The 12127-nt window shown below is 50.1% G+C and overlaps 1 protein-coding gene across 1 annotated transcript; it reads right to left on the reverse strand.

The window, feature by feature from the left end:
- Nucleotides 1-5660: 5660 nt before the first annotated feature.
- Nucleotides 5661-8678, reverse strand: ITPRIPL2 (ITPRIP like 2). The gene is made up of 2 exons (XM_009467877.2): nucleotides 8662-8678; nucleotides 5661-7517 (listed from the first exon to the last, which is right to left on the reverse strand). The coding sequence occupies exons 1-2, from the start codon at nucleotides 8676-8678 to the stop codon at nucleotides 5807-5809; spliced, it is 1728 nt and encodes a 575-aa protein (XP_009466152.2). The 3' UTR covers nucleotides 5661-5806.
- Between the last annotated feature and the right edge of the window lie 3449 nt (nucleotides 8679-12127).

Here is a 12127-nt window from a genome sequence, read left to right on the forward strand (position 1 = left end):
TGAGTACACAGAAATTTTCTGAGTCTCTGAATCAGCGTTGCTATCCTTTAAGGGGAAAAAATAAGGCTTCCTTACACAGAAGACTGGTACACAGTGACATTTGATGCATACGCATTTGTAACAACCTTTAAGAGTTTTGCATGTACATCGTTATTTAATCCTAACAGACTGTTGCACAGATACAGAACATACGTTCTCTATAGCTCTGCTGCTGATCGAGTATTACGGTGCTTTGAATCTCTTATAAAGGAGTTGCAAATATGCCAATTCTTGGTTACATATTTAAAATAGGACACTGCAGGCACACACACGAGAGCACAGGTACTCTCTTAATTAGGCATGCCATATGTTTGAGAAACCCACGACGGTAATGCAACGTCCAGGCAGATCTATGTACGGTCAGCCCTCCATATCCTGCTTATTTTGGAGTTGTGAGCTACTCAGACCCCTCAAATAAGCAGAGCACCGCACTCTGAAGCATCACCAAGCACTGAAGGCGAATCCACGTGATTAAAGGGGTGCAGGTCCTTGCCCCTACGTCGACCGCCAGCTTCCCAGTGCTGTCGGCCCAACGAAGTGGGGCTGGCTGCTTTTCTGCCAGCTACTCAAATTAATGCTCATCAGTCAGAATGTCACCTACCTCAGGGAAGACTCACCAGGCAGACATTTAAAGAGGTGACACAGGAAATAAACCAGCCTAAAAAAGCAAATTTCTCATGTCTGAACTCTTTTGGAGCCTTATGAAAACGAGATGCACAAATAAGAGTCCCTTCTCCTCCAGGCAGCTTTAACTTGCATTAACAGTACTTAATCAGCAATTCACTGCTGACCTTGGCTGCGTTACAAGGGAGGTATTTGCGCAGGGATGGAAAGATTTTAAACAATTTATCCAATGAGTTGGATGCAAACAGGCTTTTCTTTAAACACCAAGCATGCAAGTCCTTAGGCCAGTTAATTTTTTGTTAACAGATATATCGCGAAAGGAAATTCCTGTGTTTCTTTAATGATTTTCTGCTGAATAGAAACTCAGGCTTCAAACAGAGAAATATTTCAGAGCAAGGAATGAATGGAGACCAGAGGATGGTTATTGCTTTTTAAAGGAAGCCATTAATATGAGATAATGCTATTAAGAGGCAAAAGATCTACGTATACTTCCTCCGCGCTGACTTGGGTGACTGAGTGGTGACACTACAGGAATGACATTCTTCCAGTCTTTGCCAGCGAGAAGTCCGTTAGCCAGCTGGGCTGCCTCAGCGCTGCACCACCGACTGCTGCCCCTCTTACAGACGCTACTCCCTGCAAGGTAAGAGGCAGGCACACAAAGATCTGGAGATAGTTATTTTCAGCCTAGCTTCGATTTAATGATTAAAAAGCTCGGGGTCTTGCTGTTACTTCATTCTTTAATAGGGAACATCAGCACAAGCCACGAGTGTATAGTTCTGGCATCTTACCAAAGACTAATAAAGGACAGGTAACTTGCTGGCCCATCCACAAAACTCTTGCTGGCTTCAGCAGGACTTTTTCCATATTTAATAAAGCGCGACCTACGCGGTTTGGAACGGAGACGTGTCTCTACATGCCACGCTGAAAAGCTCACACAGATACTGTGAAATGAAGTTCTAGCTCTTCGTTAAGCACCAGAAAAAGCAGATTTTGTGCAGAGAACTGAAACCGGAGCCAGAGAAACAAGAAATGATGCCTTCTTAACCTCTGAGCAAGACAGCCACAAACCCCAACGTGCTCCATTTCAAGAGTCAGCAACACCACAGACAGTGCCAGCCGCGCTCTATTCTCTCTCCTGGCTCCCCTTCTGTATCCCTCTGCACAACTCCCAGGGCGTGGACTTCCTGCTTTCCCATGGTTTTGCCACTTTAGTAGTCTCCCCTAAAGAGCACATAAACCTGCCGATCACAGTTTTGTGGCTGCAGGTAGCCTTTACTGAAAAAAAAGGTAACAAGGAATTTAAATCTTGAGGCACAGAGGCTTTAAAACAGCTGTTTATTACTACAGTGAAATAGTAAAACAAAACCACCAACTTTTTATGGAAACAATAAAAGTGCAAATGTATTTTGATATTAAATAGGAAATGAATTTATAAACGTTTCATTAAAATGGGCTGACACTTTGAGCCTATAAACACTTTTAAAAAAACAAAAAAACCCAAAAAACAATAGCAGCTAAACACTTTAGTTTAATCTTTGGTCTGATTATTAACCAGCAAAAAAATAGTTGTACCAAGAATGTCCATTGCAAACAGACATTTAAAATTTACATTACTCTGCAGAGATTCAAAATCAAGAGAGGAATGTTTTTGCGATATTTAGTCAGATAAGAAACAGTGATGTCTCTGAGAAATACACAGCATTTTTCAATACAAAACGAAGTCACACATATGCATTTTGTTACTGTAAATAAACTTATTCTCCTGCAGGTATGACTCCTGTTCCCAATCAATGTTCCATAAAAACTTCATTTGCACAGAGTCTTTGCAAAATAAGGCTGCAGATAAAGAGAACCAAGAACCCACATTAGTGCTAAATAACACGCACTTTCTTCTCTGTTTGCGTTTCAGTTTACACACACAGAGGCAACCGTGCTGAATCTATGGTACATTATAACAGTTACAACCTTAACAAATACATATTCATAACCTTGTTCTGTGTACAGTATCCATGGGTTGGGAGAAGAAGGAAAAAGGCCCATGGGATTACTCATGTAGGTCAAGTTCTCTGTACACCTCCTCGCAGGTAAGGCCCCATAATAGCTCCAGGACACTGCAGGTACCAGTGCTGTCACGTTGGTTGTGGAATAAGATGAATACCGTAACAGAACCCAACTTTTATCAGCTCCTTTTGTCAATTGTATTCACAAATGCATGCTTTACAGAAGACAAAGAAAATATACTTAATATCTCAACTGTACAACAAAGCCACAAGTTAGTCTAAGAGATTTTCTCAGACCTCCCACCAACTGCATGTACACTGCCTTACTGGCAGAAAGCCCCCTCTCCTCAATGAAGCTAGCCCAAGCCTAAGGCTAAAGCAAATGCATACATCTTCTCCCATCACCAGCCATCGCAAACTCAAAAACACCTTGCTCAGCAAGAACTCACACGGAAGATCTGCCTACAAGGCTAATGAACTGACGGTTTGCCTCACTGTTCAGCCCTGATGGATTCAACCACTTTGGAAATACTGTCAAAGCAAAACCCACTTACATCTCTTTTCCCTACACTCCAAATCTGCCTCGCTTTCAATAACTCTCCTCCAATTTTATCCCCATGTCCTTTGGCTTGCTTGCAGTGTGTCTTCACTGAGAGTTTACCATCATTGTCACTCACCCCTCAGCCCAACTTTCGTTTTCTAACTGTTCGTCTTCTCCACCATCTCTACTTGTCATGCATTTCCTGATGCAACTGTCTTTTCCCGGCATTACTACATTTTAGTGAGAAGGTCCTTAACAAGTCTATTACAGATTTCTATGCATTGCAGCAATACTAAATACACACCAAGCGTGCATCCCTTTTCAGAGAAAAGATTGCTCTTCAGAGACAGGGATGCGCAGTGAGGTAAACAAACCGACAGCTGACTGAAGTGGTTATGATGCCAGAATTAACAGCTAAAGGGTTTTTCTGTCATGGGTTCAGGCAGCCACAATACCCTGGGGCGGTCATCTAGTCCTTCTTTGGGCAAAAGATTCAATGGCAGCGACTGCAGAACTGCCTTTTATTTCAAATACCAAGTAAAATAAGTCTGCAAAAATAATACGTATCATGGTCTACTACCAAAAAAAAAACCATTCAGAACACCAAGGTAGCTCACTTAGCCTTAAATACCATGTGCAAAGAACATTTGATCAATACTACCTATAAATACACTACTTGTATTTGTAGAAAGAAGCACGGTGCTTCATATATAAAAATAACCCAACTTGCGGGTGTGACCTAGGCTATAATTACCTGAAAATAAGACTGCAAGAGCAGTTAAAAAAATAGACAGAAGCAGGCAAACATCTGCCTAGGGAGTGTTTCCATTTAGAAAAGTAGATTTTTATAAAGCTTCATACATTTTGCAAATGTTTGTTTTGTGCTCTGATGCACAGAACTGTGAATAAAGCACACTGATATCTCAATGTACATCAGGGAGAGGAGGAGTATGTTAGTAACTTCAAGTTATCCTAAAGCTTCCCAGAAGTTATACTTGGTCATTTATAACTCATTTCAGACTGCTCACCTAGGACACAGTATAGTGGGTAATAAGGCACACGCTCAGCTTCCTGAGAACCAGCAATTCAGCAACACGTTTTGGGGTATTCATATAGCAAATACTTGAGCAGGTGACCCAATAAAGCAAGGATTTGAAATTCTGAGTTTGCTGAAACCCTGGCACACTTCAGGTTCCTGTAGCCCAGGTACCTGCACCAGGAGCTAAGGTCACTTGCAGAGCTGGCTATGTTACAACTCACCGGGTTATTCCAGCGACTGGGACATAACCAGGCAAGAAGTGGAAATTATCTGGCTGGTATCTATACTTAGAGGACACCGGAATCCATAGCCTAAGACTGCCACTGTACCATGAATCAGTGCTAAATACTTTTGAAGTACCCTGAAATATTTCACTTCCTCCTCCCCGCAACAAGATAACAATTTGCCATAGCACAGCACTAGAAAATCCCATCAGGTTATTTGGTCAAAACACCGCCACAATCAGACAACTGGTTAGGCAGTCATCCAAAAATCCCACCAAACTCCTGCCAGAGAGCAGGAGGGCGCAGCAGTCAGCCTATGGCACTGAGATTTGGACTGGTTTAAGGTTTGTTCCAAAACAAAAAAAAAAAAAAAAACAAACACAAACACAATGTCTTAGTTTTGTTGTTGGTCCTTGAGGTAAAGGAAATTCTAAGAAAAAAATACTTGAAGACGGAAAAAAAAATAAATCTCAACAAGAACCCACAAACAAACGAACCTCAGAGTGTTTCCTTAAAAGAAGGTTTTCTTCAGGATGATTCAAACATCATCCCTTTAAAAAAAATACTAATGCCTCCTCCCTAGCAAGTATTTAGTGCAGCCAATTATCCTAAAAAGAAGGCCTTTGTGAAAATAAAGTGCTATTTATTTCCTTTTATCTAGATTTCAGTCCTTCAGTATAACCTTCACTTGAACACGGAAACGTGCAACTAGATTCTTCATACTGTTGTCGGAGAGGTTTCGCTTCTTCCCTCAATTTTACGTTAACATGCATATTATATTTCTATTCGGCACAATGTATTTGATTACACAGGAAATTTAAAGCATGTCATTGAGCACTTCAAGCTGTGATCAACACCCATGCTCTAGTGCTTATCGCATTTTAAGAGCACCTTGGTACATTGGGGGGGGGTTGTTTGCACTTACAGGATTTTTAAATCCCAAATGGATTTTGTATCATAAAAAGCAAATCTCAGGAAAAGATCAATTTTGACACTAAGACAACAAGAACAACATGGACTTCCAGAAATGTCAGTTTGAGCCTGTTAAAGTCAGGTTTGCAAAGTCAACTGAATGTAACACTTTGACTAAGGCATTTCTCAGAAATTTCACAATTTTCCCATGAACATCCAACGAGATTAAAAACTGAGAATCACAGTTTCATTAAGTCTTGGCCTCTGGTTTCCTAGTTTTCTCAGGCCAGGGACAAAACCACGGAACCACATTTAAACGGATCCCACCTTCCTCGGGCAGATGCAGGCTCTCGGCGGACCGACGGGCTGGGAGTGCACGCTGCCCTGGCAGGGTCCACGGGCGATGCCGGCTCACCCAGCCACTGGCTCACTCTCCTGGCGGCTCCTGCCTGACCTCGGCGACGTGCCGGCACGGGGTGAGTGCTGGTCGCAAGTACCGAGGGCTGCTGTACATCCTGATGATGTGCGGGGCCTGGATCCAGGTGTTGATCAGCTGGAAGGCAGCCAGGTCCAGCGTGGGCCCATCGAAGGCAGCCAGCAAGTTCACGGGGGCGGCTTCCTTGAGGAACCGGGGCAGCGCCACCGCCTCGGGGAGGCTGGTGTTGCCCAGGAAGAAATGCATCAGCACCTGCTTGCGCAGGCAGTTCCTGAGGTACAGCACCAGGTCCTCCAGCCGCTCTACCAGGAACCGCTCGTCCCAGGCCTCCAAGGGCCCCTGCAGCAGCAGGGAGAAGAGGGCCGTCTTCAGCACGTAGGAGGAGAGTACCCGGCCCCACTGGGAGCAGAAGGGCTCCTCCAGGCCCTGCCCGCGGAGGTCCCGCAGGCCCTTGAGGATCTGCAGGCACTTGAGGTGGCAGGAGGAGGCCGGGGCCTGCTCCTTCAGCCAGCTCAGCAGCCGCTGCTCCTGCCGCGAGGCGTTGAGGCCCCAGAGGGCCTCGGGGGCCAGGGGCGCCTGCGGGCCCTCGGGCGGCAGGGCCGTGAGGTAGAGCGCGTCGCCCAGGGGGATGGCGGGGATGAGGCGCACGGCCATGGAGATGTGGCAGCAGACGTAGTCGGAGCAGGGCAGGATGTGCAGCGTGGGCGGGCGGCCGGGGCAGGCCGAGAGGCTGATGCGGCAGCGCTCCTGCAGCCGGTACCGCACGGCGCCCAGGCAGCGCTGCAGGTGGCCCTGGAACCAGCGCAGCACCAGCCCCGAGGAGAGGTGGCTGCGGCCCTGCAGCTCCACGCAGAAGCCCTCGGCGAAGGGCCGGTAGCGGCGCGGCCAGCCGGCCCTCGCCCGCAGGCCGCAGAGGAAGGCGCCGCGCGGCCCCAGCCCCTCGGCGCAGCGCGGCTGGGGCTCCAGGCGGGGCGGCAGCCGCAGGGGCACCAGGATGTCGAAGCAGTCGGGGCTGCGCACCTTGTGCTGCTCGTAGGCGCTGCCGATGCGCACGAAGTCCCCGCGCAGGCTGAGGGCCAGCGGGCCGGGCTGCAGCCCCTGCGCCTTGGCGGCGCGCACCAGCTCGGCCACGACGCGCCCGACGTGCGCCTTGCTGTGGCCCAGCACATGGGGCGAGAGCCGCAGCTGCCGCCCGTAGAAGCTCTCCAGGACGCTGCGCCGCGACCCCGCCGCTGCCGCTGCCGCCGCCGCCGCTCGGACCCCGCCGGGCCTGGGGCCGCCGCCCGCCGCGCCGCAGCAGCGGGCCAACAGGCAGCCCAGCAGCAGCAGCGCCGAGCCCTTGAGGAGCGGGACGGAGCCCACCTCCGCCGCGCCCTCCCCGGCCGCGCCGCCCCGCAGGGCCTGGTAGAGGCAGAGGAGCGCGGTGCAGAGGCCGGTCACCAGCGGCCAGAAGACCCGCACGTTGAGGGCGTAGACGGGCACGGCGCGGCGGGGGCTCGGCCCACGGGGGTGGCCGCCGCCCGGCCCCGCGGGCGGGGAGCGCCCGCCCCCGCCGCCGCCGCCCCCCTCCTCCGCCCCGGCCGCCCCCAGCGCGGGCCGCGCCGGTGTCCCCCGCCCCGCCGCCGCCGCCGCCGCCGCCGCCGGCACGGCGCTCGCCGCGCACCTCCCTGCCTGCCGCCGCCGCTCCGCTGCGAGGCTTCCTCTTCCGAGGGAAGCGGCGCCGCGTCAGCCGCCGAGTGAGCTCAGAGGAAATGCCACGGGCGGCGGGCCCGGCCGCGGCGTGAGGGCCGGGGGCGTTGGCCGCCCGGGGGCCGGCCCGACGGCCCGGGGCCGCCCGCGGGGCGGGGAGCGGCGCCGCCCGCTCCTTCCCGCCGCGGCGCTGAGGGAGCGCGGCCGGGCCTCGGGGCCGCCCCAGGGCCGAGCCGCGCCCGCGGAGCCCCGGGCCCTGCCGCGGGAGAGGCCGGGCCCCCCGCAGCCCGGGCCCCTCCGCCCCTTGCGCCGGGTCTCTCGCCGCGGCCTGCCTGCGCGGGCCCCGAAAGCAGAGCGTGAGCCGCTCTGAGGGCACCCAACTGACGTTTCCATGCCCCCCTCACTGCAGCAGGAGGCTGCAGGGGTGCGTTGGTGTAAGACTGAGTGTTTCTGTGTCCCCACATCGGGGCAGGGCTGTGTGGCCGGGGAGCGCTGCCGCCAGGGCAGCGGTGCCGTGTCACAAGCTCCACGCTGCACGTTTGTCCTCAAATACCAGTGTGAAGGATCTGCCCCACCGCAGGGGCGTCTCTCCCGTTCTCGGTGCCACAGGGACAGCAAAGTCCTCACCACCAGTTCCCCAGGGCGTGTATGGTACTAACAGCTGCTTGCAGTCAAACCATTCAAAAGCCTGAGTTTTTTGCCTTGTGCCTAAATTATTCAGACCACTGGCAAACTAAAAGAGAAGAAATAACCCTGGGAGAAGTTACTAATTTGTTGCACAGGGACTTTGCGTCTCATCTGTTGTATGACAGCCACTATGATACCACGTTGTTAACTGTGACTGTCACGGTGCTTCTGCCCACAGCATCACCCTCAGCATGAACCAAATGGAAGAATTCGGGATCCCTCAGGAATACGCACACAGGGCTGCCTCGGGCGTCATCCCAAGCTGTTTACAAACAGCAGAGCCAAACATTCAGGTCAGAAGACAGGCACAAAAACATCACTGCACGTGCAAAGCCTCCAGGCACTTCTGGAGAGTTGAGCAGTCACAGTAAACCCCACAGAAATCATTGGGACTTGTCTGTCACTGAGACTTCTTCACCCAGACTTCTCCTTCAGGGCATTGCAGGTCTGAAGAGATCATTAGGACCTACTTTTCCTCATATCTCATACGGTGTCTCCCTCATGGGCTGTGGTATCCCCACTGTAGCTGAGCTGTATTTCTGGATGTGTCTTTGTGTCCCGACTAGTTTTAGCTTGAAGAGTCCTCTGCAATGGTGATGGTGACTAAACCTGAGGAACGAGCATATCGAGCTCCTGCAAGCCTTTGGAGATTCCAGTTACCTAAAGATGCGATGGCAGCATTTCAAATGTAGAGAAAAGGAAAACGGTGCCACATAGTAACACATAGATCCAGACATCAAGGTGGTCTGATATTTTTTTTGTTTAGGACAAGACTTCACTTGTGTTGGTCACAACCACCCCATGCAACGCTACAGGCTGGGGGAGGAGTGGCTGGAGAGCTGCCTGGTGGAAAAGGACCTGGGGGTGCTGGTTGACAGCCGCCTGAACATGAGCCAGCAGTGTGCTCAGGTGGCCAAGGGGGCCAATGGCATCCTGGCTTGTATCAGGAATAGTGTGGCCAGCAGGACCAGGGAGGTGACGGTGCCCCTGTACTCAGCACTGGTGAGGCCGCACCTCGAGTACTGTGTTCAGGTTTGGGCCCCTCACTCCAAGAAGGACATCGAGGTGCTGGAGCGTGTCCAGAGAAGGGCAACGAAGTTGGTGAAGGGTCTGGAGCACAAGTCTTGTGAGGAGCGGCTGAGGGAGCTGGGATTGCGTAGTCTGGAGAAGAGGAGGCTGAGGGGTGACCTTCTTGCTCTCTACAACTACCTCAAAGGAGGTTGTAGCGAGGTGGGGGTCGGTGTCTTCTCCCAAGTACTAAGCAACAGGATGAGAGAAAACAGGCTCAAGTTGTGCCAGGGGAGATTTAGATTGGATATTAGGAAAAATTTCTTCATGGAGAGAGTGGTTAGGCATTGGAACAGACTGCCCAGGGCAGTGGTGCAATCACAGTCCCTGGAAGCGTTCAAAAAACGTGTGGATGTGGTGCTTAGGGACATGGTTTAGAGGTGTACTGGGCAGTTAGGTTAACGGTTGGACTTGGTGATCTCAGAAGTCCTTTCCAACCTTAATGATTCTATGATTCTTTATATAGCATTTATCTGTCACTGTAGTTCTTGACTTAATTGTGTATTGCTCTTGTTTTCTTTCTAGAATTCGTGTCCCCCCACTTTCTGCACAGATACTTGAGATCATTTTTAAGTGTGTATTTTGCTGAAGGTGTGTTAGCTCTGTCTTAGATGTTGATAGGGACAGGATCATCATCGTCTGCTTCTGTTTGTTTAATAAATGTTTACTGAGTTTTGAAGCTGTTTGCTGAAGTTTAAGGAGCATCTGTGTAAGCATTCTGGTGTGGTTTAATTTCAGATGATCAAGTTATTACTGCATTATTGCAACTTGCTGCATCTGCATAGTGCCATGGGTGGTGAAGGAGCAGTGCTTGAATACAAGAGACTGAACCCAGCAAGCTGAAAATGCTGTGGCAAGGAAGAGCTCAGAGAACCAAGTGCAAGAGATAGGCTGTACAACTGTTTGGTTGTGTAATTTGTCTTTGTATGGAACAAAACATGATTTCAAGTACATAAAAATCATACTTCACAGAAAGAAGCTTATGTTTTATAGCCAAGATGCTGCATTCAAAGTCAAACTAGGTAACCAAGGTCAAGCAGCCTGAATTAATTCACAGGCAACCAAACCAGGGTGAGAGTCAAGAATACACTGGAGAGCTACAGAGATGTCCTAACCACTCCGACACTGACCTTTGGAGTTACAATTAGGAGTTGTTTGGGTTTTTCTTAATTAGAAATAAAGCAGATGTAAAGGTAAGAAACTGTTGGCAATTTTATAACATCTCAACCAGCACAATATTCCATGCCCCATGACTAAAAGCATGTTTTCTGGCAGCTGTGGGACAGCTGAAGCCACAACCTTGCTACACAGAAATGTCATTCCACAACAGCCATATCTTTGAAAACAACCAGGAAGCAGAAAGCATCTTTCTTCCCCACTCCTTGTTCTGTTTTCCTGTATTTCTTCACAAAGCCAGATAAGAAGACAAAAATGTTCATCATGCTGCTTATTGTCTGTGACCCATCACTTCAAACACTTTGTTCTGCACCCCCAAAACCCCAAAATGTTTAAAAAGCACAGCTCTGCTGGTACGAAACCCATCCTTCAGGGTGTTTTGTTGAAAAACACCATTGAACTCTATGAAGCCATTGGCCCATACGTTCAATTTCTACTAGCCTGTGCTTTTTTACACCCTCAAGCCCAGCATGTTTCACACCTTCAGGTCTTGCTACAGGCATACTGATTTTTCAAGACAGCCTGTGCTCTCTTTTCATGCAAGGTTGATTTGATTAGCTGCACGTCCACGCTCAGGAGACAGACAGCTACATCTGCAGGAGCTGGCACGGCCCTTCGTGCCTGCCAGGCAGCTGCTGCCCACGGGGCTCAGCAGCACAGCGATGACCACTGTGGGACCTGCGTGCAGGGGAACGGCTGCAGCCTCCCAGCCAGCCGTGGGCCCCACAGGCTGGAGAAAATGCAGATGTCACCCCGGCCAGTGGGACAAGCCCGGGGGCCAGCTGGCAGAAAGCGTGCGACCAGACCCACCAGACCCACCAGTGCAAAACTGGCTCAGCACATGCTTGTACATGAGCCAGACGGTGCTGGTGCAGGCTCGCTCAAGCTGCAGAATAACAGGTTGTACACTAATAACCATGACCTCAAAATCAGGACCAGAGTGAATCCACAACATTGATTTTTACTACCGCTGTTTAAATTACCAGCTAGTCCTTTCTCATCTCCTCAGCCAGTGGCAAGACGAGAGCTGTAGAGCCTGAGGCTAATAAAAGATGGCCAGTGTCCTATTTTCTGGGACCCCAACTGCTTCACTGCTCCCTGAGCACAGGCTGGGTCTCTGGGCAGAACACGGAATATGTCAGAGGTGGGAGACTTCTCAGAGGTGCTCACTCAGCTTTACTATCTGGACCGTACTTGGAAAGAGCCAATTTAAGAGCCACTCCATCTGTCTGCGCTCACAAGCTAAGGGCATTTGATGGCTGCTGTAGCAGAACTGAAGTGGTCATAAACACAAAACTGCTTTCATTTACCAAATGGCAACAAGCATCATTCCTCATTACCCATCATTCCAGTCCTACTGAAATTATGCTGCAGGGGCTGTATTTACTTTGCAATGGATACACCTCATCCACATTATCACAGCTTATCCATACTTTGCATTTTACAACCCATCACAGAGGAAAAGAAACAAACCATTTTATCTTGTCCGGAGTACCTTGCTCCTCTTGTCCCTCCTAGTAACAAGGATATGTTGAACTTGAGAACAAGTCGCAGTGATGCGACTCACCTCTCCTGCATGGTCTTCCACCACTTCCCAGAAGCTGGACCACACGCAATACATTTACTTCTGTGGTGGCTATCAGATTTGTTTTCCTCTTTCTCTGTCTCCCAAAGAAGCAGCAGCTCATTTGT

Source organism: Nipponia nippon, unplaced genomic scaffold (assembly GCF_047370975.1).
Source record: "Nipponia nippon isolate SJK-2023a ecotype South Korea unplaced genomic scaffold, ASM4737097v1 scaffold_5, whole genome shotgun sequence".
Taxonomy (NCBI): domain Eukaryota; kingdom Metazoa; phylum Chordata; class Aves; order Pelecaniformes; family Threskiornithidae; genus Nipponia; species Nipponia nippon.